This window comes from Rhinolophus sinicus, chromosome 10 (genome assembly GCF_057876585.1).
Source record: "Rhinolophus sinicus isolate RSI-liver-muscle chromosome 10, RSI-T2T, whole genome shotgun sequence".
NCBI classification, from domain to species: Eukaryota; Metazoa; Chordata; class Mammalia; order Chiroptera; family Rhinolophidae; genus Rhinolophus; species Rhinolophus sinicus.
The window spans coordinates 7,949,202-7,976,570 of NC_142510.1; the positions used below are offsets into that span (position 1 = coordinate 7,949,202).

General features: G+C 50.8%; 1 protein-coding gene across 11 annotated transcripts in view; it reads right to left on the minus strand.

Annotated features, from left to right (window-relative positions):
- CLEC16A (C-type lectin domain containing 16A) overlaps window positions 1–27,369 on the minus strand; it is a 189,967-nt gene that overhangs the window by 25,346 nt on the left and 137,252 nt on the right. For all 11 annotated transcript variants that reach the window (XM_074323098.2, XM_074323101.2, XM_074323097.2 and 8 more), the window contains 3 exons: window positions 24,281–24,432; window positions 21,785–21,989; window positions 19,893–20,060 (listed from right to left, as the gene is read on the minus strand). In XM_074323098.2, the coding sequence (XP_074179199.1) occupies window positions 19,893–20,060; window positions 21,785–21,989; window positions 24,281–24,432 (525 nt within the window). The remainder of the gene's footprint in view (window positions 1–19,892; window positions 20,061–21,784; window positions 21,990–24,280; window positions 24,433–27,369) is intronic.

Sequence of the window (27,369 nt, forward strand, 5' to 3'; positions counted from 1 at the left end):
TGTTAGGGTAGCTGTTGAGAAACCAATACACAGACACGCATGGACTATTATGCAGTCACTAAAAAGGAAGCTTAGGGAGAGGTACTTTGCAGCCCAGGGAAACGGTCCTGATGTAATAGTGACGTTGTCCAAGACAACACCCCATGTCCCAAAGGTTCTGGTCTTGGCTGCACATGTGTACAGAGACGACGTCCAACGGTGCCCACAGCAGTGCTGCCTCGGAGAGTGAAAACTTGGAAATGACCAAAACGCCCAAAGAAACACACATAGCCACACTGGAATACTACACAGCCATGAAAAGGGATGCGCGAAATCCATACGTGTAAACACAGGAAGATTTCTGAATTATGGAGGTGTCTGAAAACCAAGATGCAGAAGGGCATACAGAATTGTGATTTTGTTTAGGCTTAAAAAAAAAAAAAAAAAGCCCAAGTCATAAGACAAGTATAGATCCATAACCCCTTATCCTAAACCCTTGAGTCTAGATGTATTCTAGAATTCGGAATCTCTAAGGTTAAAAGACCATGCGGCCTTTTAACGTATATACATATATATGTTAGGTCATACCCTTGGCTGGGTTTCACACAGCTAAAACCACACATACTAAATTCTGCAAGAAGAAAACATACATATTCACAATAAATGGCATATGCAACTCTTATAAATAGCCTATAAATAGTTCAGGGCAGGTTGTGCCAAAAAGTGAGCTACGAAAAATCTTTTGGTTTTCAGCGCTATTGGTATTTAAGGGTTGCAGCAGAGAAGGGGTTGTGGCCCTATCCCACCCCTTAGCTATGGGCACACATATAGGATACGACTGCACAGAGAATGGTCTGGAAGGAGGTGTGCCAAGCCGTGGGATGTCTGGGGAAGGGTGGGAATTGAGGGTAGTCAACATTTGTTAAGATTTTGATGCTTTAAAAATGAAGAATCAACTCATGTATTTCTTAGAAAAGTAAACATTAGAGGGAAAAAAAGAGAAAAAACAGAGGAGACACAAATGAGAAGGAAACTGAAATATTAACGCTGCTTTTTTTTTCCTGGGTTGGTAGATTGTGGTGATTTCCTCTTCCTGGTGCTTTAGCAGTTTTTACTGATACTTTTCTACATCCATGTGTTAATGAACACAAATGAATACGGGGGCCTGCAGGGAGAGCGGACCGGCTCATGGGCTCCATGCATTTCTGTCGTCCTCGGCTCATGCCCAGGGCCCTAGCGACTTCGCAGGGCCGAGCCCCGCTGCCACCCCGGGTTTGCTCAGCCCCACAGGCTGGGCCCAGCAGCTGCCTCACCTCCACTGCCGTGAAATACGGCCCCTTTCTAGGGCACGGCTCAAACACTGGCCACGTTGATTCATCATTTCTCTTACTCTCAATGTCCTTTCTTTTTCTGCCCTCTTTGGCCTTTGATTGCTTTTAGGGAGTTTATCATATTGAACTTTTATTCCTTTCCAGGAAACCCTATTCTTTTTTCCTTCCCTTTCACAATTAATAAATAATTGCGAGAGCACGTCTTTGGACAGAAGCGCATCCTGCCTCCTATAAAGAACTGCTGGAGCGTCTCTTTTGGGGGTCCCTGTGGGCCCATGAAGGGCACATTACCTGTCACTAGCGGGGGAGCATTTTGGTCCATCACTGCGCTTAGGGGAAGGGTGCCAATGGGGTTCTCGTTATGTGAGCTGCTCTCAATCTTGCAAGACGGCTGCATGTTCAGACCCATCCTCCAGAGAGGGGGCGGAGAGGACGCAGCACTGGCCTGGGGGTTCTAAGCACCGGTGATGGGCAAGGAGACAGAGGTGCAGCGTAAGAGGTGGCGCGTTGGCTTTGGGACAGACAGACGGGTTCAAATCGCAGCCTGACGCTGACTGCCTGTGTATCCGTGAGCCTCGGTTTCCCGGGGTACAATGTGGAGAAAATGACCCCTACTTCACGCACTGTTGTGAAGATTCAGTGAGAGGAATACACACACAACCACACTTAGCAGCGGGGCTGATATGTAGTAACTGCTCCCTAAACAGTAGCTGGCATTATTAAGTCGTAGCAGCTCTGAGCATTTCTCCCCAGATATCCTTCCCCAGTTTCTCCTACACAAAAGGAACACAACTAGCTCTATCTCCAGGAAATAACACGGAGCATTTGGGATCCTATTTTTTAAAAGTCCCTGGAGTCAGCTGGACACAGAGGCTGCCTGTCTGTCTCCTGCCAGCACCAGGAAGTGACAGCCAGGCGACAAGTGGGTATTGTTCACCTGTTTTCTGTCTCAAATCCGCAACACACACTGCTCGCCACTTCAGAGGTTTTCAACAAACGTTCAACAGCAGTGCTTCTAATACCTACTTTCCTTCCCAGAAGTCATGATTCTGAGGTCAGACCACAAGCAACAGAGATTTCTGGAAAGGTATGCAATGCAAACTTATCTCATAATTTACAGGAAAGAAAAAGGAACAGGAGGCTATTTTACCAGTAAAAACAGCCTTTTCTTCAAAGTAAAAAAGAAATGGAAAAAAAGGCAAATTTTAGGGAAGAGGAAGGGTGCCAGGTGAGTCTGGATTCCATCGAGGTTTCCAAATTATTCTGGAATGTGCTGCAGGTTCCAATTTCTTTTTTCACATTTGGACGGCTTTAATGAAAATGTTGCATAAATTAGATGATTTTATGATCAAAATGGGACACAAATAGGATAACCTGGGCTTTAGAAAAAGATGACAGCCTTGTGACAGTCTAACTAGAACTGTTTTTTTTTTTTTAATACAATGGCTTTATTGAGATATAATACATATACTGCATAATCTACCCATTGAAAACGTACAGTCCAATGGTTCTTAGTCTGTTCCCAGAGTTGTGCAACCATCACTATAATCAATTTTACAACATTTCCATCCCCCTTATAACTAGTTGTGACTATACCTTGTAGCAGGGGGTTACAACCACGTTTATCCCTGACTACAGAACGAGCCTTTTAAAGAACACCCCACTGCGGATTCTGCCATTTGTTCTCCTGCATGTGGCAGAAAACATTTCATTCTCCACATCAGGCCTGAGCCCAAGAACTTTCCCTTCCAATAGAATTCACGAGAAAAATGTCTTTGGTCCACTTCTTCCTCCCACGCTCATTGCTAACGAGGGGAGGAAACATGGGCCATTGTCGGTAGCGCTGGGCTGAACACTTTCCTGGGAAACAGGACTGGGATCTGGGGCCCCACTTATCCGGCCAGGATGGAAACTGATGACAAAGGGGAATTTTGTGCCCAGACAAACTGGTAGCAGGTGTCATATGGACAGCAATGGGTTCATTCCCTGGGGATCCGGGCAGCCCGGGGGTCAAGGCATCAGGACTCTCCCGTCCTGTGGGCTCTGGTCTGGGACGGACTGCGGCCCAGCTTTGCTCCTCCCCCTGCCCCGGGTCAACATCCCTTCCTCAGAGAGGCCTTCCAGACTCCTGTCCTCTGCTGCTCACTGTCCCAGGCCTCGGTGTGTTCCTTCAGCGCCCCAGTCATGGTGGGCAGCTCTGGACCATCTATGGCACCCCCAGTACCTGGAGCTCCAAAGGGACTGATCTGTTTGGCTCACCTCTAGTCCACAGTGAACAATGTCTAGCACATAAAAGGGGCATTGAGGATTTGTGGGCTCCATCCATCCATCCATCCATCCATCCAATACGTCCCACGTACTTTATATGCCTCCTGGAGCTAGGCATTTAGCAATAAACAAAACAGCCTTTGCTCTCTTGGAGCTTACAGTTCAATAACGGGAAGGGATGAGATGGGAAGGTGGGGTGGGTGGTGGGAAGACAGTGAAGAAACAGAAAACGCAGAGAGGAGAGGAGGGCTACAAAAAGAATTAAGTGGGGCAGGGGACGTCTGGGGTGCTGGGAGTGGGTGGGGCAGGGTTGTGATTTACACGGCATCGTCAGGGAAGACCCCTCTGAGATAGTGAGGTCTGGGGAACGACCCGAAGGCAGTGAGGACAGAGCCACCAGGTGCCTGGGACAAGACGTTCTAAGCAGAGGCCCGCCAGGGCAGCGGCTGCAGGTGGAGCACGCCAGGCCTGGTCAGGCGTGGCTGGAGGCCCCGGGGCTGCCTTGGAGTGGGCCAGGGGAGAGTGGGGAGAGGTGAGGGTAGTCTGAGGAGGAGCCGAGGGACCAGACTGTGTGGGCCCGTGGGGGCCACGGTAAGGATTTGGCTTTCATTCAGCGTGAAAAGAGAGCCAGTGACAGAATAAAGCAGAGGACACACGTGATCTGACTTGGACCTGAAAAGGATCTTTCTAGCTATGGTGCTAAGAACAGATCAAAGAGGCCAAGGAGATTTTGAAGGCCAAGATCAGAAGTAAGCAAACAATATCCCGCAGGCCAAATCCCCAAATCCGGCAACGGGCCTGTTTTTCGTAAGTGAAGTTTTACTGGAATGCAGCCACGCCTGCTCATTTATATATTGTTCACGGCTGCTTGGCTGCGGTGGCAGACTCAGATTGTGACAGAGACCACATGGCCTGCAGAGCCTAAAATATTTACTATCTGGCTCTTGAAGAAAGTTCACCAACTCCTGGCCCCGGAGATGGGGTGCACGGTACGAGGGGACTGGATTCTGAACCACAGGGCGCTGACAGGCTGGGGAAGCTCTGGCTCTGGAGGGGACGGATGAGTGGTTTGGTTTCCAGCTGCTTGATGGGAGGATATGTTTTTGGCCACCTCTTCTTTCCATCTAAGTGTAGGTCATCGGATCCCCTGGGCAGCCCAGACTGGGCTGGCCCCTGTGAGCGACTGATTTCCTGCTCCGAGGGCTGTTTAGAGGTGGCCTTTATAGCCTTTAGCCTCCATGCCTGAAGCCCATCAGTGCTCCCCTGGGCCCTCCGATGAAGTCCAGGATAGTCACCCCGGCACAGGAGGTCACCCCATGTGGCCTCATCTCCTGCTGTCCCCGCCCCACGCAGCTCAGGCTGCTTAGAGGACCCACATGCACACTGTGCTTTTCAGAGCCTGTGACGCCCCACATTTAACCTGGCCTATCCCGTCAAGACCTCCTTCTGGACCCTCCTTGCCCTCCAGTTGTGGGAGGGCCAGCGTCCCCATCCTGGGCTCTCACAGCATCACAGTGAGGACCAGACTACGTAATAACCGCACATTAGGCGCTGCCTTTCCCAGGGCACCGTGCACTCCTGAGGGCACAGCCATCCAGAACCTTGCAGTCCCCAGTTCTGGGCAGAGCATGCCACAGAGCAGTGGCCGTGACGGGTGCCTTGAAAGCATGACAAGCTTCAAAGGAACGGCCTCTCCTGGAACTGGGCCCAGGGTACCAAATGCATCGTGCTCTCATACCCAGAACCCCCTGGGGTCCCAAGCTCACTAAGGAGCAGCTGCTCTGACGGAGGAGAGCAGATGCTCTATAAATGTGTGTTGGCTAAAGGAATGAATGAAAAGACAAACTCCACGGCTTTCACAGAAGCCCACCTTTGTGGATCCATGAAGGCAATGAGCTAAAGAAGTCCCCAATCTTGCATCACCGAAGGGCTTAACTATAAGCCCTCTCTGGGTCAGCCCAAGAACCTTCCAGAAAGTGTCTAAATTCATCCTTGACCAGCAGTCCTTAAATCTCCACTGCAGAAGCTCCTGTGCTTGGAGGACGCACCAGCATTTTCCACGGCAAGTCAGCGCCTCATTATTTTTTTTAAAGGAGTTCTGGCTGAGAGCCAGCCTGGCTGCAAAAAGCAGGAGTAAAAGCTGTTGATACATCACACCTATTGGGCAAATGTCACTTGGCTTGGGAAAGCCCAGACAACCACTTAGCACTGCCACCAAGCACAGGCACCGCAGCCTGATTCGTTAGGGAGCCCTGACAGGCGTGCTCAGAAATCCTTCTCGGCCCACGAATGAAGATGGGAGCTCAGCAGCCACGTGTGAGGGGCTGAAGTAGAGATCACGGCGTCCTAGCTTCCAACAGAGCCTCCCCCAGGGCAAGACCAAGAATTCCTTCAGGTCCCCAGCCCCTGAGGAGGTTCCGTGGACACTGTGCTGAGCAGACTGTATAATACGGCTGCCCAGAGCTCTCAGGGTGAAATCCATACCCCTCAGCCCCGGCCTCTGTCATTCCCAGCTGGATGACCTCCTCTGCTACCCCCCACCCCTCGCTCCTGTGTCCAGGTCCTCTAGGTGACAGCCTTGTCAGTGACTGTCACCACATGCTGGTGTCTGCCGCCCCACATGCACTGTAGGCTGTACGAGGGTCTGGCACGGGGCTTCAGGAGGTGCTCAGGGCATACTGGCTGGAAAGGTACACGACGCCTGGGACAGCACCTCCTCTGGTGGCTCTAGCAGGGCAGAAGTGCCCTTGCCTGGCAGAGACCAAGAGAGTGCCCTGTGGAGCGGCCTGCAGGAGCTGGGCCAGCTGCTGTGAGGGGCTCGAGCTCCTGCCGCAAGGCTGGGAGCCCCAGCTGGCCACCCTGAGCTGGTGGCCCTGGGCAGGCGCTCTAGCCCCCTGCCTCCCTCTCATCAACAGCAGTGAGTATAACGCTGTGCCGGCAGGAGACACCTACAGAGTGCTGGCCCTGCAGGACAGGTCTTATATCAGCCCCATTTCACAGAAGAGGAAACTGAGGCTCAGAGGCCCTAGAGAACTTCCTGACATCACCCAGCTGTCAATGGGTAGGTGCTGAATTGGAGACAGAGGGGCCCACTCCAAGGCATGTGCCTCTCACCTCATGGCCACAGCTCCCTGGCAGGGATGTGGCACAGTTTAAACAGCATGGTGGCACTTCTGGCACATAGTAGGTGTCCAAGTGCTGGCAGCTGTTAAGCTGCTGGAGTCTAGCACAAGAGCCCCTCTGAGACCCAGTGGGGATAGGAGTCAGTGCAGGGTGGTTTCTGCATTTGCTCAGTGCTGAGGGTGGAGTAAAGAGGTCAGAGGGTCAGAGAGAGGGGCTGGGGCTCAGACCATGCCTCCACCAGGCCTAGGCGCTCTTTCAGGAAATAAGAATGCTGCTCTGAGCTGGTGGCCATTTCCCTGGGGCATCAGGCTGGACATCTGGCAAAAAGAAACCACATTTTCCCCAAAAGCCCAAGATTTTATAAATGTCAGCTATTTCAGAACATTCTCCATGTTACTAAGGGTAGCGGCGGGAGTGTTTGGGGAGACTCGTTCCATCAACACCGATGCGTCCTGCCACCCGGCCATCCCGATGACTTATGAAGAAGTGCGGGATGCAAGAGGCGGGGGTGTGCGTGGGACCCAGTATCTGAGGCCCAGCTGTCGGCCTGTGAGGGCAACATGCTCAGGAAGCCACAACAAAGGGCACCTCAGACGCTCCCGAGCCTTTACGTCAACTTAGCAGGAAAGGAAAGAACCCTGAGCAGGAGACAGCCTTTTCCTCAGGAGGCAGGTAGAAGCAGCATTCAAAAGAGCAGGAGTCTGAAACCAGGCTCTCTCTGTCTCTCCGTCCATGATGGGACCCTGGGCAAGTGACTTTGCTTTCTGAGTCTTATTTGGCCCCAGCTGCGAAAGTGAGATAAGCAACACGACCTGACAGTTATCGCCTTAATTTACGTGAAGCCAGAGCCTAGCACATAGGTGGCATTCAATAAATGGGACTTTTACCCCGGGGCCCTGACAAAACCTGCAATACGAGAAGTATGCCACAGGTGCCACAGACCTGACTTTTTACCACCTCGTGAATATTTCGGGAGGAACCACTGCAAGTCACAGTCCACACTTAGTATGTCACCCGGGTTGAAGCATCTACTCCCAAAATCACATTGCGAGGAGGCGGCTTTCAAGGGCTGGCGCTCTGGGGACAAGAGTAAAACAATTCATCAGCCCTAATCAGATGGGCTTCAGAATATGCTTTTGCGATTACTCTGGGGCTTAAGAAAGCAGGCTGCTTAAGTATGAAAAGCTGTCACAAAATAGCCATTCCCATCACACTGGGATAATATTGACTTTCAACCCTTTGGGAATTTGAGATGTTTAAAAAAATAATACTGAGTGTGTTTCTGGAGAAAAGCACAGTTATACAAAATGCCATGGCTGGACAGCTACAAATAAAGGCAGCTGTATTTTCGTCATGGGATGCTGGCTACACAGAGAAAGAATCATAGAAAGTCGTAACCTCAGCAGAGATGCCAGGAGGCAGGAGCAGAACCCAGTGGAGACTCCAGTACGCCAAGCTCTGACGTTCTGTCTGGGATGACAAGTCAAGCCATGGGTGTGCCTCTGCCTGGAGACCCCTGCCAGCCCCTGGGGACCTTTTCAATCATCACAGTTCCCGAAGGCCTTCTGGACGGAACCAGATCCACAAGGAATCGGACTTTGCTGGGTCAGAAGTTGGGATCATCCAAACGCCCTCGTTAGCTAAATGCACAGAGAGCACTGAGACAGAAACCGAGGCTCTCTGACATTGTGCTTTGAACTCGCCCTGTCGCGTCCCATTTTGTCCACCCACAGACTTCACTGGTCACCAATTCCTGTTCGTTCCACAGCCTAGATACTTCTGGCCTGCCTTCATGGTTACCTACCCCAGGGAACCCCATTATTTGTTAAGGAGAAAGAATTGGCCACAACCTACGCATCCATCAATGGGGGATTGGCTAAGTAAACAGTGGTTTGCTCACATGATGGATTGCTCTGCAGCAGTCAAAAATGCATGCACATGCTCTTATGAACATTAAAAAAAAGGGCAATATTATACTATAACACAAGTATAGCATGTAGTGCCCAGAAAAAGGCGCAGAAGGACATACACCACGCTGAGGAAGGGGGTACCTCTGTGGAGAGACTGCTCATCTGTAAGATGGACTGCACAGGTGGTGCGTGCCAGGGAAAGGACTGAGTGTGCCTCGGGTCTCCTTTCTGTCCACCTCTCTGCCCTCCTGGCTCCAGCCAATCAAAACCCAAGTCCCCTGAATCATCACATCTGTGTCTTAGCACCTTCCATGCCTTCCTGTGGCTTCCAGGGTAAAATTCCAACTCTTTAGCAGACCGGAAACCTTTTGCCCTCTGACCCGAGCTTCCCAGCCTGTCTCCCCTCACTTCTCTAACCCACGGCCATGCCACCACATGTCACCTGCTCCCTCATGCCTTTGCACACGCTGTCCCTAGCACGCCTGCCTGATAAGCCCGTCTCCCCCTGTCCAGGCCTCTCTGGATACTCGAGACAGCATTTCTTTGACTCAAAAGAGACCTCAGTAAATACTTGCTAAATGCATCCTCCCTTTCCTGACTCTAGTTAGTGTATTTTCACGTTAACTACCTTGGAATTTTTAAAGTTGCTTTTAAAAGTGCCAGTTCTTCCCTCACCCACCCCCCTGTTCCCTCTCTCCCTGGTGGTCCCCTATCCTGGCCCTTAGGAGATGCCGAGCTTTGCAGAAGCCACCCAGGGCGTAAAGAAAAGGGACGTGCGTGCGGAAGACCCAATGACTGTCTGTCCGTGAAGCTGCAGCTCTATTACTGCGTCCCATCCCCTTTCTGCTTTGGTTCTTCTCCCTCTTCGCGGGTCCTCGTGTATTACCAACTCTCCTAGTCGTCTGTACTTCAGCAATGCCACCAGGCACTATGACTCTCTCTTGGGAAGTGGTCAAGTTTGATTCTCAAACTTTGTTCTGGGGGTTCCTGCGGTTCCTTGAGCTAGTCGGAGATACTTTGAGGCAAAAATAAAATCAAGGTGGTCTTTTTCCAATTCACAGATAAAATGAAGGACTATAAACGCTCAGGTTCTGGGTTTTATCCCACAGGTGAGCCATCAATCCTTGGCATTTGCACTTGATCTTAGCCAAAAGGCTGAGAAGCGATTATCCTTGGCATTTGCTAGCACTTATCTGCTAATGAACTTGCCGTTGATAAAACCAATGACTGGACAACAACAACAAAAGACACCAATAGAAAAAGGCTCAGAGAGTTTCCTGAAATAATTTTGCGGACTTCCTTTAGTGGCAGAGACTTGCACCCACAGAGCACAGCCAAGTGTTCTCTGCTGGTTTCCAAGCTGCTGGTTCACCCGATGGGATGGAATATGGTCATCGTTCACAGGGTCCCCAAAGCATGCCTGGTTCCCAGGTGTTCTGCCATGGAATACCTTTAGGGCTGAAGACACAGAAGCTCATGGAATGGGAAGCAGAATGCGTGGCCTGGTGTGAATCCCAGGCCAGCCACCTGTGAGCTGTGTGGCACTGGGCCTGGTGTCCCCCTTCTCTGAGCTCAGGTTTCCTGGTCTGTAGACTGAGCGATGGCGCCGGCCACCCAGGTCTCTTATGAAATTCAGCAGGAACTTCCTGGCTCAGGCAGGTGTGGAGAAATTGATGGCAGTTGGTGTCTCAGGTGAATGGGTGTGTACTGGGTCGGGGGCTACAGGGGGCGGATCTCGCTTCTTCTCTGGCCCTGGCTCTGCCTCTAGGAGCTGTGGGACCTCAGGCAAATCATACAACCTGAATCCTCACGGCCCTTCTGTAGGAGGCGGCAAATTCTGGCCTGGTGTTTTATCAGCATCGATGAAAGCTTTCTGAAATGAGCAAATCCATACAACTGCGGGGTCTCTGTTACTTACGGCACAAGGAAGACTGGGTTATTAACTCTGTTTGTGCATCTGACTTCACGTGTAGAAGGAGAACCCATCATGTGGGGCCCTTGGGTCAGCCCTGGCTAATAGCAGCGACAATAAAAATACCGAGCGCTGCCAGCCTTTATTGCCGGCTGCACACGGGCGTGCAAGGCGTCCTGCCAGGCACTTTTCGCGAATTGACTCGTTTCACGCGCACAATCGCCTAACGAGGTAGGTGACATTTCCAGCTCTGCTTTTACAAAAAATTGTGGTAAAATACGCCTGCCATGTAATTTACCATCTTAATTACTTTTCAGTGTACGGTACGTTCACATTGCTCAGCATCACCCCCCCAATGGACTGGCCCACGGCTGTGTAACGAGTGTCAGGAGGAGCCATGACTTGACCCCCCCAACCGTCCACTCCAGGACTGTGCGAAGCCATCGCCTCCTGCTGACTGTCACCTGGGCAAACACTGTGGGGCTGAGTAAAAAGACCCCGCAAAGGAGGAGCAGACGGGACACTGGGGAAGGTCCCTGGAATTTACTGCATGGATAGCCCAGGGAGGTGAGATTTGGAGCATTCTGTCTTCCCTTAGTGCTTTTCCATCTTTCCAATTGTTCTTCACTAAATGTGCTGGGTGGGTACCAGGAAATTCAGGGACGAGAACTGACAGCAGCTGCCTTCTCCGAGGCCGGGACAGGCATGTGCACGAGCAGCTGTGCCACCTGCTCTGGCACATGCCTGTGTGTTCTATGCTGCAGGCCAGGATGCCCCGTGGGGCCCGCCCAGCCGACAGTACATTCCAAGGTGTAACCAAGGACCAATGGCAGAGTGAAGTTGGGGTTTTGTTCTCTTCCCAAAGCCTCCTGCATGGGCTCTCCACGCTTGTCTCCATGAGCAACTCGGGGAGCGGTCCCTGCTCCCTGCCATTCTGCCATCACCAGAAGGCTCCTGGGGTAGCAGTCGCTGCAGCAGTCTGAGGTGGGTAATGGCCCCGAGAAGTGAAGCAACTCGTTTCTTCGGAACTCCTATCTCCCCCTTGCCTCCGCCCCCCAGGAAAAGCTTGTCTAGGGCAGACTGGCTGGCTCTGCCTGCTGTGCGCTGCATTTCGCAAGAGGAGGGCCGCTCAGACAACAAGCACTAGTGTCTCTATTGGGAAAGTGTCCTTTGGGGGCATGTTCCCCCAGGTGAGGAAACCTTGTGGGCCCTGATACAGGAAAGTGGTTCCTTCTCGGGTGGTGGCCTCCGTGTCCTCAGGCTCTCTCCTCAAGGCTGCCCTGGGGGCCCCAAGAAGAGGCCTGATAAGCAGGGACCCAAGGACTCAGCTCAGGGCTGACTTCTGACTGGGACCTGGCCCCCCCACCCCCGACCCAACCACTTGAAGGCTGATTTCTTAGACAATTGGCAGAAAGAGCTTAAGTTCTGCTGCTTTTGTTGAGGCAGGATTTTGAAGTCTCATTTCTGCTTTTTGTTCATGAAAAGCCAGGAACAAATTTGTACGAGAGGCTTTGTCTTTGCGTGACCCTGACCTCTAGCCTGGTTTGGAAGTGGTGGCTGTGGGAGAAGTGTGTTTCTGTATTGCTGTTTTGCAGGTTTGTCTCTGACCCAATGGAAAGCGAGGACTGGGGGATGTGGAACGTGGCATACAGAAGAGAGGAAAGGGGAAAGCTCTGTCTATGTCAGGGCCACTCTGAGTGTCCCCTTTGACATGTCCTGCCAACCTCTGACATGCAGAGGTGGGTGGCAGAGCTGTCACATGAAGTTGCTCAACCATCACCAATGCCAGTCTTGACGTGAATGGGGTTTTAGAGGCAGGAAGGGGAGGCACAGATCTCAGCTGGTCTGGTGAGAGCTCTGTGGCCGTGGTCTGAGCCTCAGTTTCTTATCTGTAGAGCAGGGCAAGTGATACCAGCTTCTAGAGCTGTCCCGAGGATAAAATTAATACACGCAAAGCACCTGGCACAGTTGATTTTTCTGGTCAGACTACACCCCACACTTCCAGAAACAGATGACTTTTCTGTCTGAAACATGCCTAGGATTAGAGCCAACAATGTGGTTTTGCCTGATGCCGTGAGGCCTCAGGGGGTGAGAGTTCACTTCAGATGTGTGAAAACTGAGACAGGCACAGTGGTGGGGGCTCAGGGTCTGACCTGGGCAGACCTGAGTTCAAAGCCTCGCTCAGAAGGAAGGTTTTACCATTTCCTTTTCTGTACACGAGGGAGTGACCAGATACCAGATAACCTTCTCCCGCGCACAATACATTTTGCTTAAAAAAAAAGAAAAAGGACCTCAGGGTCAGAATTAAGTTTCTGTAACTCACCCCTCGGTGGCTAGAGTCTCTGACCAGGAAGCCCAAGGCTGCAAGAGGTTGGGGAAGGTGGGGGGGGTGGGTACTGGGAAGACGGGCGGGAGGTAGCAGGCAGGCTCTCCTTCCTGTGTGACTCCAGAAGGGGTACTTTTTGCCTTGGGGAGCTGGAAGGAGAGAATTGGCTCCAGTTTTATAACTGGAAACAAGAAAAAGAACAGGCCTAAAAAATGAGTTTCTGGGAAACACTGTCATGAGATGACATTAGCACCTAGTGTGCTGTCCCCAGGGGTGAAGTCAGAACCGAGGTCTGTGAATTAAACATTGATTTATTTTTTTCCCTTTTTTTTTCTCAGATGTCAGTTGGAGGCTTTGTGGCCAGCTCAGCTGGCTCCAGGCACCCTGCAAGCTTTACAATCTTCCTCAGTTATTCGGCTGCCAACGGCTGGCCCTGGAATTGCACCGCCTTTCCACAGAACTGACTATTAAGTGTTCTGGGTCAATGACTGATAGGGCGGGTTTGCTTGCCTTTGAGAAAGATAACACCTGTGGAAAGCACAGCCCTCTTTCTGTGCTCAGGGATTCAAATGTGTTCCCAGAGACAGTAGGCGCCCTGTACCCAGTGCGACAAGAAGCCGGGGCAAGAAGTGAGCGACGCAGAGCCTGGCCGTGACGGGATGAAGTCCGGCTCTGCAGCCGGCACCCTGAGCCACGACCAACTGGTGCTGGAGCCACACCAGGTGTGAGCACGATGGTACTGCCCTGCTGCAGGGGTTTACAGCCCGAGACACTGAACAAGTCACCCAGCCCAGCCTCTACCTGCCAGTCCACATTGCCACCTGACTCTGACAGTCACTCTGTGTCTGCACACTCATGAAGTGTCAGCCATCAAGGGCAGGACGACCAGGGCCCCGGGGCCTTCCATGCTAGTGCAGGGCAGTGAGGCAGCCAGGAAGACAAACGGGGCAACTTCAGTCCATGGTAAAGGCCCTGAAGACCATGGGAAAACAATTCCTCAAAAAGTTACATTACCACGTGACCTAGCAATTCCACTCCTGGGTACGTAGCCCAAAGACCTGAAAACAGGTGTTCAAACAGAAACCTATACACACACACACACTCATGGCAGCACTACTCACATTTACCAAAAGGTGGAAAGAACCCACATGGACATCAAAGGGTGAAACAATGGATAACGAAATGTGGTCCAGCATACAACGGGGTATTATTCGGCCGTGAAAAGGACTCAACCTGCTACAATGTGGGTGAACCTTGAAAACACCATTCTACGTGAAAGAAGTCCGACACAAAGGGCCACATATTGTATGATTTCTATGAAATATCCAGAATAGGTAAATCCACAGAGACGGAAAGCAGACCAGTGGTTGCCAGAGACTAGGAAAAAGAGTGAAGGGGGAGTGACTGTTTAACAGGGACAGGGTTTTATTTGGGGGCAGTGAAGACGACTGGGAACCAGGAGAGGTGATGGCACAAGACTGAATGTACTAAATGGCACTGAACTCTACACTTTCAAATAGTTAGTTTTAGGTTATATGAATTTCACCTCAATTTAAAAACTAAAAACCAGCTGCTGCAGAGAGGGACTGGGGTGGGTGGGGCCCCCGGGGAAGGCCCCCGAAGAGGTGTCTGAGTACAGCTCTGAATGCTGAGAAGGAACCAGCGTCACAGAGGGTTCCAGCCAGAGGGCAGCATGAGGACAGAGGTCCTGAACCTATGCACGTGGCCCTGTGAGGCAGACAGAAAGCCAGTGGGGGAAATGCTGGGCTGTATTATCTGCAAAGAGAGTGAGGGGGGAGCTGAGAGAGGAGCTGACAGTGGGCAGGAAGCCGGGGCCAGACTGCGCAGGCCACCGGGCCATGGAGAGGAGTTGGGGACAGGAGGTGTTAGAGGGATTTAAGCAGTGAAGGAGACGGACTCCATCCTTATCACCGGAGATAAAAGGCTGGTGGGGGACAGCTACTGAGAAACAAAGAGGGGAGAGTTCACTGTTTTGGTCATGTCGTGAAGCCCCCACCAGTGAAGGCCAAGAGGTGTTAACCTGTCTGACTGTCCTTCCCAAATCCCCATAATGCCCTCTAGGCTGTAGAGCCCTTCTGTTCAGATAAGAATTAGGAAGGGCTGGGGAGGACCCGAGAAAGAGGAACTCTGGTGTCCTGCACCCCACCCCCCTACCCGGTCACCAGGACAACACCTGTGACAGGCTCTTGGCCAGAGGAGCCCAGCAGTGGGGGCCGAGGCTGCACTGAGAGGCCAGAGCCCTGGCCCTCTGACTGGAGGCCGCTGCCCCCCCAGTGTCCAGGGTCACTTCCGGGGAGCAGCTTCTCTCTGGGGTCTGCTGGTCCATTGGGTGTTCACAGAGGGACTGCCTCATAGGATAGCCTGGACCCCATCCCCACCACTGGCAGATTCGGGCAATCGGCTGTCACTGTGTGTGGGTGGGACAGGTCCTCGAGGGCACCTCAAAGCCAGAGTCTAGAGCCAGTCGCGCCTGCTCACCCCAACACATAGGTCACCGCTGACCCCTCCCTCCCAGGCCAGACACACACACAAGCCTCCGCCCTAATGGAGCCGAACGTTCTGTGGGGGCGAGAGCCATCAACATAAAACCGGCCAATAAATAGAATTTGTGATTTCTTTCCAAGCCAAATGGAAGAAGAAAAATATACCAAAGTGGCTAGTCGTCTATTAGCCCTGATTTATATTCTACTTTAATATCTCTTCCAAGGAAATGAAAGGTATATTTTCATCAAATACAATCATTTATAGCTTCTGAAGGGGAGACACACTGCTCTGTGACAATTACCTGGGTCTGCAGATAAAATTGGAAGATGTGTCATGACAGCGTGAGCTCCTCCGGCCGTCAGCCCGAGGCAGGCGGCCAGAGCGCGCACCCCACACAGCCTGGGAGTCTGTCACAGTGCGGCCTGTGGCCAGGGACACAGAAATCCTGCTGGCCTCACGAGCCCGGATGGCAGCTGTGGAGGCCATGGCACCAAAGGCCACCCTGGGCTGTGCTCCCAATGACCCCCTCCAGCCCCTTTGGCTTCTGCAAACCTCTTAGGAGGGGCAGGGCAGTGATGTTCTGTTGATGTGCAACCAACCCATGTCTCTCACCTGGATGGAGCATGTGCCCTCCTGGGACTCACATCTCCCTCACTTTGGTGACAGAAATTAAGCAGAGGAATGCTGCTTACAATCTTCAGGGGGTGGGGGGTTTCTCGGTTCCCTTGTCAAAGTGCCACCGACTAAGCCAGCCAACATCGAGGAATTTCCCCGTGTTCCTGGTGTCACACAGGAAGGACGTGTTATGTGGGAACTGCTCCAAGGCCGTGCTTCTCCTTCCTTCGGCAACTAGTGAATGAGGGCCAGCATCAGGTGCTGAGATCCAGCGGCGAGCAGGACAGACCTAGCTCCGTGGATGTGACACTCTCCATGGGGGAGAACGACTACGGCCAGGTATACAGACAGGGAAGCAACCCAGCATCACGGAGAAAATAAACCAGGCTAATGCGATGGAGGGGAGGGGTAACTTTTCTGAGGCGTGACCAGAGAAGGCCTCTCTGAGGAGGTGGCATGCAGACCGGGGCCTGAGCAATTAGTGGGAGGCAGCCACACACAGATCTGAAGAGTAACATCTGATGCAAAGGGCCTGAGGCAGGAGAGAACGCAGTGATTTATAGTGGTTCTCAAAGAGTGGACTGGGGAACCCTGGGGGCCTCCCACAGTCAGAACTACTTTAAAAAAAAAAATAATAATAATAATAATAAGACAGCATTTTCCTTTTACTTCCATTCTCCCAGGAGCATACGGAGGAGTTTTCCAGAGTCCGTTGATGTATATGCTATCACAACAGATTGAAAGCAGGAGCAGATATGAGAATCCTGCTGTCTTCTATTACAACAGATATTAAAGAGATTTGCAAAACTACAAAACATTAATTTTGTTTTGGAGAACAGAATTGTTTTTCATGAAAAAAACTATGTTTACATGTGATGAGTCTTTTTTAAAAAATAAATAAGTAAATATTTAAAGCATTTCTCAGTTTTAATTTCTAATCCAGAAACATCAGTAGATATAATCCATATAAACGACAGCTCTTCGGGTTCTTCAATACTTTTTAAAAGAGTAAAGGTGTCTAGAGGCCAAAATTTCGGGAAGTGCGTACTGAGCGGACCAGCGGGGGCTGGTGTGACGGACGGGTGGCGTGAGGCTGGGGACCCCCGTCCAGGGACTGCTGGGGCCCACCTTACAATGACCCACAGATCACAGCAAGATCTGGATTTTGCTCTAAGAACAACTGGAAGCTACATGCTAGTTGCAGGCAGGGGCATGGTGTGATCTGACTCTGTTCTAGAACGATCCCTCTGGCTGAATGGGAGGGAGAGGATGGGACTGGAGGCCAGGGAAGGCTGAGGGTGCTGCTGCCGTGATCTAGGGAGAGATGCTGGCGGCCGGCATGGGGAGAAGAGGTCACGTGTGTTCTACACACAGAGTAGGCCAGTGGGTGTGGGGGAAGGAAGAGATCTAAGGGTGATGCTGAGATGCTGGGCGGTTAGGGGGCTGATGACTGCGACAGCAGGTGATGAGAAGGGTGGGAGCCAGGCAGAGCTCCCCTCCCGCTGAGTCACGCTGAGGCTCAGTGGTTTCAACTTGCTGTATAGGTCACATCTCCCACCCAAGCCAAGGCATGACAGGAGAGAGGCCCAGAGCAGTCGCTCTGGGAGGCACATCTGTGAGAATGTCCCCACCCCATCCCCACACCCGGGTGGCACTTCCGGGGACAGACGTAGCCAACGGGTAGATGGTCACCTTCAAGCAGCTACCTTTGACTTGCCCTAGTCCCAACTGGCCGAGCCACACATACCTTAACTCTGGGACTAGCAACAGGACAATGGGCATTCTAGCTGGGCAGGCCCAGGCTGTTGCAGACACTGCCACACCCTGCCCTGGATGAGCCGCACGGCTCCCGGGGAACCCAGGCCGGGTGGGAGGAACCCAGGCAGGGTGGGAGACACACTAGTAAGTCATTGTAAAGCCTGCTGCAAACAGAGAGGTGATTACGCAGATGCCGAAGAATGTGACACTTGGCTCTGTTTATTTATTTACACTTGTCTTGTTCCAAAATGGATGGAGCGGAAATAAGGCCTGAGTTTTTCTCCTTAACCCATTAGTTCCTGAGCTGAAAGAGGCCCCGATGGCCCTGAAGAAATTATTTCTTAAGCAATATGTTACGTGTCAATTATGTCTCAATAAAAAATTACCGAGTGGTGCTTATAGAAATATTATAATAAAATCACAACTGCATGGAAAGAAAGAAAAGAGAGAGACAGAGAGACAGAGAGAGAGGAGGGAGGGAGGGAGGGGAGTTCTTAGCAGGCCAATCTGCATTTCGTTAACCTAGGCTGAGTCACCATTTATATTTCTTTGTGACCATCTCTACAGAACATGGAGCAACCTGGAGAATGTTTAACAAGGAATCCTCCAGACCCTGGGCTGGCGGAACCATCTCACATGTCACAGCTGAGAACAGGGGCAGTGCAATTATACAGTCAGTCTCGTAGCCTCAGACCGGTTTTAAGAATGAAAATAGTCACAGGCTGTGGGTGGCAGCGTGGCCCAGTGCACTTCTTCCAGAGTGCACGCTGGGACTACGCATGTCAAGACAAAAAACCTCCCCTTTGACGCGGCACATCCACGGCTGGGAATTTGTCCCTCAGACTCGCGCGATTTGCAGTTACACACAGGTGCCCCCAGGTGTTTCCAGCGACTGGAAATGCTAAACACTGCAGGTGACCCCAGTGTTCATCAATGCCAAATACTCTAAAAGATGTTTTGGTCCATCCATATGACAAAATACTAACAATTAATGAGCGTGAAGTCGATTTACATCTGCTAACAGGTAACGCTGACTTATCACCAAGTGAAAACGGCCAGGCACAGAATCACACATATGGTCTAAACCCCGGTGTAAAAACAGAGAAGCAAAGACATATCTACGACATACAAAGAAACAACATTTCTGGAAGGATATGCGAGAAATTGTTAAAAGTGGTTACTTCTGCAGCCAAGTAGTCTTACTTTTCATTTTATCATGTCCTGTTTGGACCTTAAAATTTATCCTAGGCTTATAGTGTAAATATTTCTAACATGAATTAATCAAATCAAAGAACGAAAACAATGAATCGGGATGGAAGGGCTACAAGGACTCTGATTCTGGACAGGTTCTTCGGGCGGAATTTCATTCTTAAATCGATAACTGCTTCTGAAAACATTTTGTACCATTTGTGACTGAAGTTCAAAACCCTCACTGTGGGGGGCAGGTTCCGTTGCCGGGGACGCAGGGCCAGTTTTCTGCAGTTTTGTAATCACGAGCAAGGTTCTCTTTCGAGAGATGGGGGTGCGTATGGATTTACTTAAATCAGATGTGTCAGAGCAGGAAGGGGACAGCCGCCCGGCCTTCTGGAGAAGAAGTTCTTCCTGCTCCTCCAAGCAGACCTTGAACTTTCTACTCACGCTTCCCTTTTTGGGGGTTGGGGGGGGGGATTTAGAGATGAGCTCTGGTGAAAGTAGTTAAAGAGGCTTCCAGACGGGAGACCCTGGCAGCCACCCCGTGGGCAGCGGGGCCTTCGTCTGAAGTCTCACTTCTTCAGGGGTTTGTTACCGGAACCGCACACACTATCTCTTTCTAGTCACCCTGGATGGAGAAGGAAATTACTCTCCCACAACCTCATTACTAATTGTCTAAGTGTTTCCAAGAAATTTCCAAGAAACTTCTTGGTCCTCGTTCTGAGAAGTTCTTCCACATCCCCAACAAATCTCTGGAAAACCAAACCCAGGCAGCAGAACATCAAAGAAAAAGCCAAGATTTCTTTCTGGGGCTTGTGTTTCATCTTGTGCTACACTTTGATAAATTCTAAGAAACATCTGGTGCTCCCAACTGGCTGGATTTCTGAGAAGGGAGAAGCAGCTCAATAGAGAGCAAGTTCTGGAACCCCCCACAGGAACGGGACAAGTGGTGGCACAGGGTGGGGCCGGCTTACCTGGCACCTTGTCCACAGACGCGAACACAGAGCGCTGCACCGTGGGGTCACTGCTGCCCCGGCGGCACTGGTCATAGAAGCGGAAAGGCAGGTGCTGGGACGAGGAGGCAGAGCCGAGTCCAAACCCTAGGACTTCGGTCGTCGGCTGGATCGGGAGGTCCAGGAGGGCTACGTTCAAACAAACCCGAGGTCATGGTCAGCACGTGGGACAGAGTGTTGGCGACGAGCCTTTGGTGGGGCGCTCGTAGTTGGCGTGGCCGTGGCCTTTCCAGGCATAGCCCTTGGGTGATGCCAAACAGACAGCCGGCAGCCTTGAGCTGGGGAGACCCCAGGTCCTGCCTGAGGCTCAAAACACAGCTGGTCTGGTAAGGGGTTCAGAGACGGCCGCAGAGCCAGGCTCCACCTCAGGTTCTCAGCTTCCGCACACAAAAGGCCGAGGCTTAGCCTCAGGTGCAGTATCAGACCCCAAGGGACATGGGACCCATCCCGCCCTGAAAGTTCATACACACACACACACACACACACACACACGCACGCACAGGCGTGCACACACGGGGAAGAGTGTGACAGTAAGATCCATGCATAGGCATGTGTATATTTATGAGTGTGTTTATCTGTCACAGTTACTTCTTCCCTTCCATAAACAAATCTCATGATATAGCCATTTGGAGGGGCTTTTTAAAATCAACGGAAGAAATACCCAAGGCATTAGTTCTCACAGCCACTTTATGGCATAATTCTCAATTTTCAAATGAAATATTTAGCCTTCATGCCAGCTCTGAGAAATTGCTTTACATTAAAAAAAAAGAAAAAAAAAAAAAGACCTCTGAAAATAAATCTTAAAAGAAAGGACTGAATGATTTCAGTCACTTCGCACATTACAAAATGCTTCTGTAATGATCTTACGGGCCACGTTTCAGCTAAGTGAGCAATAAGGTGAGGCAGACCTGTGCATTCAACGGGGCATGTGCGGGAAATACCAGCGTCCAGCCTGTCCAGGAGCCCTGCCCTCCAGTCTCTCCTTCTAGGTAATCCCTTGAGAAAGTTCTCCTCCCCCGTGGGAAAGCCGCCAGTGACCACAGCAGAATGGTCATCGGGTCATTCTTGAACCAAAAGGCGCTTGTGTCTTGAGAAGGACTGTTTATAAGTCTAGGAGTTGACAGATGCCTTTTCCCAAGGAGAATGCTGTGCCTTCCGCCCTGAACAGGACACCCTCATCTCAGTGCCTCTACGTCTAAGAAAGCCGGGGCCTTGCTGACACGGGGCAGCACGGGGCCTTCTCACAAATTCTCCGCGATCTCTGTGAAATAAATATAAGATGACTTCTGATTTCAGGGCTGGGTCATGGCCCCCTCACCAAGCAGGTGGCTTCTCATGAGAGCAGGGAAGGGATGGGCTCGGGCGTAGGAAGTTCTGCGTTTGGCTTCTTCCAACTAGCTGCTGGTGCAACTTTTGGCAAGTCACCGAGCCTCAGTTTACTCGTTTATAAATGGGCAGAACAGGCCCTCCTGATCTCAAGGGCTGTTTTAAGGACCAAAGGTGGTGGAGGAACGGCGAAGCATTTGGTAAACGTAAGCTGGAGAGCTGACGTGTGCAGGAGTGAGAACAGCTGTCCCACACCGACACCTGCCTGTTTGTGGCCGCTTGCCTGGTAAGGAGGGCTGTCCTCTCCCAGCCCTAGAAACTCTAGAACTCAGACAGTTAGGAAGTGGGAAATTCTGAATGGATTTTCCGTTCTCTCACCAAAACACAATGAATTCCTGAACCCTATGTATCCTCTTCGAGAGGAGTTACGGGAGTTCTCCAGGTCAATGTGAGAAACCGAGCGAACAGCCCCGCGGCTGCTTCTGTCCGGGGGCCCAGAGGACACTGGGCTGGGGCCGACCACTCACCGGCTATCCTCTGCATCTTTATGCGCCTGGCCTGGATGCGGCCCTTGGCCAGCCGATGCTTGGCAATTGCGCAGCGGATGTGGTCCGAGAAGATGAAGGTGGCCTGGAGGATGGGGAAGGGCTTGGAGTGGGGGCTGGATGCAGGCTTGTGGATGATGATATTCAGGGCACGGCTGTCGTCCTCCACCCCGGTCACCTGCATGTCCTGGAGGGGGGGCAGAGGGAAAGAAAGTGGCTCGTTAGGTCGAGGAGGAGGGCGGCTGCTCACAAGCTGTGGGAGCCACGTCTCATCTACAAGAGGCTTCCCAGTTTCAACTCTGCTTTTGCTCTGAGGAGACCATCAGTGTCCTAAGTCTAAGAGTCGAGGATGGACGCAAACCGGACCGGGCCCAGCAGGAGAAGGCAGCGCAGAGCACTCAGAAGTGGGGGGATGCTGGCGTGGGGGTGGTACGGGACCCGAGAGGATTAGAGTCAGCGAGAGAAGAAATGGGCACACCAGCCTTTGGAAGGGGCCCTGGAGAGCCCAACAGTCAAACTCCGAAATTCTTCTGAGAAACCAGTGATAAACCAAAATTCCTATGCCATCTGGCACGGTCTTAGATATATACTGACTCATCTACGGACCAATTTCTTCCTGGTTTCTCTTAAGAACGTGGCATCTTTGGCACCTATTAGTATGTCTCTGAAGAATTCCTGGCCCCTAATGAAAAAGCTAACTCCGAGAAAGAGAAGGGAGGGCCACTGAGCAGACATGTGAAGACAGCTACGTTTGAAAGGCGCAGAAGGAACTCACGCATAGCAACTGTAACAAGGATGGATCCAATGTAAAACCTCTGAATGGATTCTGTGTAATCTGCTGCCCACAAAGGTTTGAGCTGATTTAAGATAAAAGCCCGAGGCAGGAGATAGAAGTGAATGTCAGATGTGAAGGGGAGGCAGGAACAACACTGAAAAGGGCTCATGAAGTAAGATGGTAGCTGTTCATAGGCATTCGATCTGGCACGGGCTGTTTGGAAATAACACCTGCCTCGAAATGATACAGTGGGGATTAGGTGAGATAGTAGGCATTTAAAAAGGAGAGGCTGGCACATAGTAACGGCCTGACAAATAGTGGCTATTGGAAGACGACCAAAAGAAAAGGTTTATGTGGCTTTCATTGTCTGATAGAGGACATGTATTAATCCTTCGAGGGAGAAAAACACTTTCCTGACACTAAATTCTAAAGGAAATTGATCATAAGCCTAGATAAATAAGAAGCACTAAGTCACCTAATGGACAATCGCTTATATGAAAGTCTTTTTTATAAATGAAAGATTCTTCATATAGTTGTTTCTCACATCACTCTCGGTAAAAGACACTTTTTTTTTTTTTTTTTAATGGAAAGATCTTTAAAAAGAGGAGGTTGGGGAAAAGTTGCAACAGCATCTTCAAACACATGGGTTGTTCTCTCAGAGAGCGGCATGCTGCCAGCAGGTCACATTGTGCAGAGGTGGAGGTGGGTCAGCCTGAGTGTGGCACTGCCAGTACCCAGGCCTGCCCAGCAAGGAAAAGCACTGCCTCAGAGCGGGGCCCGTCTCAGGCCTGGACGGGTTAACTGGACACCCAGGGACTGGGGGGTCTGACGGGAGGTGTGACCTAGGAGGCTGTTTTCAAGTCTCTGGTGTCTACGCTTCGTTCAATCAACCAGCTGGCATTAGTCACCCATCATAGAGATGAACGTGAAGAAAACCCAAGCCCTGACTTGGCTTCTGACACTTTAGATTCCAGCGCTGCTGGAGAGGAGGTGAGGACAAGGGAACTCTCACACACTGCCGGCGGCAACCATCATTTTAGACAGGAGTTGGCAGCGTCTATGAACACTGAAAAGAGGCACGCCCCAACTTCTTGGGATCGGCCTCGGGAAACCCCTGCCCAGGTGCACAAGGAAATAAGGTGAATTCTGTTCACGGCAGCACTGTCTGTAAAGGTGAAAGAGCTAGAAACAGCCACAGGGCACTGGCTGGCTAACTACGCCTTGGTATCTTCAGGCAGCAGTGAAAAGAATACCAGTAAATCTGCATATGCTCACATGGTTAGCTCTCCAAGTCACAGGTGGAGTGAAAAAAGCAAAGTGGAGAATACGTTTCAAGTGACTCTAGAAAAAATGTGCACACGTAACCCCTCTCAAGTATATGTACACAATTTTTAAAAACAGTACAAGTCGTTACATTTATATATGCATTTGGCAGAGAACCAGATCGGGGAAGGATTACTGATCATGGGAGGACGGAAGTATAACAATCGGGTTTTGGTCAAAGAGAACGTGGCCTGTATCCGTGAGATATTTTAACTTTTTCAATGATAATCTGTCCCTGCCATCCTCATGCCATTAGAAAGTAACTGTAAAAATAAAAAATAAAATAAAACATACAGAAAAGGGCATCGTCAAGATACTTCCGCGTGTGTGTGTTTGCAGAGCCACCCGAGAAGCGCTTCTGGAGTTCTTGGCTGTCGTACCTGCAGGAGGCCAGCGAACTTGACCACTCCCCAGCCAAGCCTGGACACGTCGGGCTCCACCAAACTCATCTGGTAAATATCCACAGCCAGGAACCGCTGGACCATGCCTCCGTCCTTGGTCATCACCGTGCATGCGATCAGGTCGCTGTTGTCTGGGAGGGAGGGGACAGAGAGCAGAATGAGGCGCCGTCTGGCTGCCCAGCCCGATGGGGACACTCAAGCTGACTCGTGTTCTGCCGGGCAGCAGAGCCCAGTGGTCAGAGCCCAGCCTCGGGGTCATACACACACCTGGGCCTGACCGCCCCCCTCTGAGCCACACTGGGCAACTGACTTTACTTCTCTGGGCTTCAGAGTTCTCCTCCGAAAAACGGGGATCCGGTCCATCCCTCTCAAAGCTCTATTTTGAGGACTGACTGATACAGAGTACATAAAGCATTAGTGAGATGTTTGCTGAACAGTAGTAGGTGCTCAAATTGGAGCCAAACACACACACACACACACACACACACCACAACAAACTGAGAATCTCAGTTTGCAGACCATTAGAGGTTCACACTGCGATGGTGTCGGCCTAGATTAACTGAAGACAGCGAGAGTTCCCTGCTCACTTGTAGAACCACCAGGCCCTCAAGCTGGTGTCTGGCAACTTAGAGCCAAGCTCTGCATTAAATGGTGTGTGATCCTGGGCAATGCACTCGGCCCCTCCGAACCACGGTTTCCCATCTGTAAAATGGGAATGGTGTCCCTACCATGAGATGTTTGGTGCATTAAATGAGACCAGGCAGGTAAAGCATTTGGCCTGGGGTCCTCAGCGTAGGCCAGGTCCCTTGTCGTACATGCAAGTTCTCCCCAAATCTGATGTCTCATTTAGTGCCTGTCCTGATGGCGATGAAATCACCCGAGTAATGCAGGACCATTCAATCTACTGTGTCCTCTGACTTCCCTCCGATACATCATGTGTTAAAAGAAACAGCAGAATCAGGAAACAACCTAAATGCCCCCGAATGGGGGAACAGTTTGAGTATGATTTTTTTTCCCCATCACATGGAAAATTATATACCCATTTAAAAATTATGTGTAACCAAACTGTGAACAGTGGTTAACTAAGGGGAGGGAAGTGAGAATTGGAGGTGGGAGTGTGTGTGTGAGGTTGGCAGGGGGAGGGAGAATATCAACAGGAGAATTTAAATTTTTACTCTACATGCCACTGGATAGCTTGAAATTATTTGAAAATGAGAAAGTATTCAAGATGTACTTTTGAAATACACATTAAAAACCCAAGTGAAAAATCCTGTTGACAAATAACTGCAATGACATTGGAAAAGACATTAACATTGTAAATGAGAAAGAGGGTAACATTCTTATTATGATTTTGATATGTTAAAAGAAAAAAGATATCTCGACAAGGAAATACAAGGGCAGAGGAAGATATTAAAATCTTAAAAGAAGTCTCTGATGATGAGAATGGAAGGTAGTTTGCTTTATTGAGGTATAATTTATGTATCATAAAATTCACACATTTTAAGTATCTAGTTTGAGTTTTAGTGCTGCATTACTACGTTCTATTTGTGGAACACTTTAATCACGCCACTATAACCTAATAGCCGACTTAAATTTATTGGGGGGGGGGGGCGCAATTACACAGATGGTACCAATTCTGGCCCCAAACACACGCGATAACAAACTTGGACTCAGCCATTCGCCAAGGACGTCGGCTGCCACTTTTACTTTTCATTTAGATCTAAGGGATGACAGATGAATTTCTCCTCTCTCGGCACTACCTCCTCCAACGCACCTCTGTTTAATGCTCTGAGAGCATGATCTACCTGGAATTCTGGCTTCATGGGGATGCCATCCAGTCCACCTTCTTTTCCAGGCCTGTGTTTCTTCTCCCCACCTAGGGTACCCAGCTGCCTCCGTGGCAAACACCACCACCAGACAGGCTTACCTCTGTGGACTGGGCTTCCTTATTACCTGGCGTAAGAATCTTCCTCCCTTCCTCAATAATCCAGTTTTTTTTTTAAGATTTTTAAAAACTATTTCATCGAGCATTTCTAGTCCGAACTGGAAGGCACCTCGTCTTCTGTAGTATCAGAAATTCAAGTCATCATTTTTATTCTTGCAAACATTTTCTTTGTGGTAGGTAGAGTTTATTTTCTTTACCCAATACTTAAGACATGCTCCTCCATGGGAGTCTTTTCCTTTTTAAAAATAGAAAAGCAAAGCCAACGAATATAGGGTGCTTTTCCTTTCCTTTTGTTCCTTTATCTCTCTCCCTGCTCCGCTCCCCAGCTCTCTAAACAGGACAACTCTGCCTCCTTTTTTCCCACATTCACAAAGGGTGTGCCCTGGGAAAGCAGGCACAGCCATAGGTGTTGGTGGCAGTGGCGTGTGTATCATGATAGTGGGGTTTGTCAGCGGGCAACCCCCTCATAAAGCCCAGCGGCCTCAGGGGCTTGGGGAGAGGGGGGAAGACCTACCACCTCTGCCACAAAGAACAAAAAAAGGAAGAACCAAACCCCAAAGCGGAACAACTTTCAGCAATGCAATTGAGACATCAAAGCCCTGTGAAAGAGTTCATAAGAAAACTAAACGCAAGTTACTGTGAGACAGGACTGAGAGGGAATGAGCCCTGGCTTTTCAGAATGGGTGGGGCAGTTAAGGAGAAATGCAGCAGGTTCCAAGGACTAAAGAGCAGGGCGTGTCCTTCAGGAAACCAATGGGGGGCGCTGGTTGGGGCGACTCCTTTGTGAGCCTCTCAATGTCATTTTAGGGAACTCCTTCACCACCTTGGCCCCGGCCCTCAGCTGGCTGCTCCGTCCTGGGGGAGAGGGGTTGTCTGGTGACCTTGGGATGGCCTCGGTATCCTGGACTGAGGAAGACCCAGGAGAGAGCTGCTGAATGGAACCCAGTTCTGCCCACAGTCTGTCCTTGGACTGCTGCCTCCTTGCAGGCACCTGTGGATGTCACTGTGAGCCAGGGGGAGCCATGCCAGGGGCTGAGGTACCCAGAGGGACTCAGACACATGGGGGGCCTGCAACCTCGTGTGTGTGGCAGTCTCATGAGCCTCCCTGTCTGCCTCTCAGGAG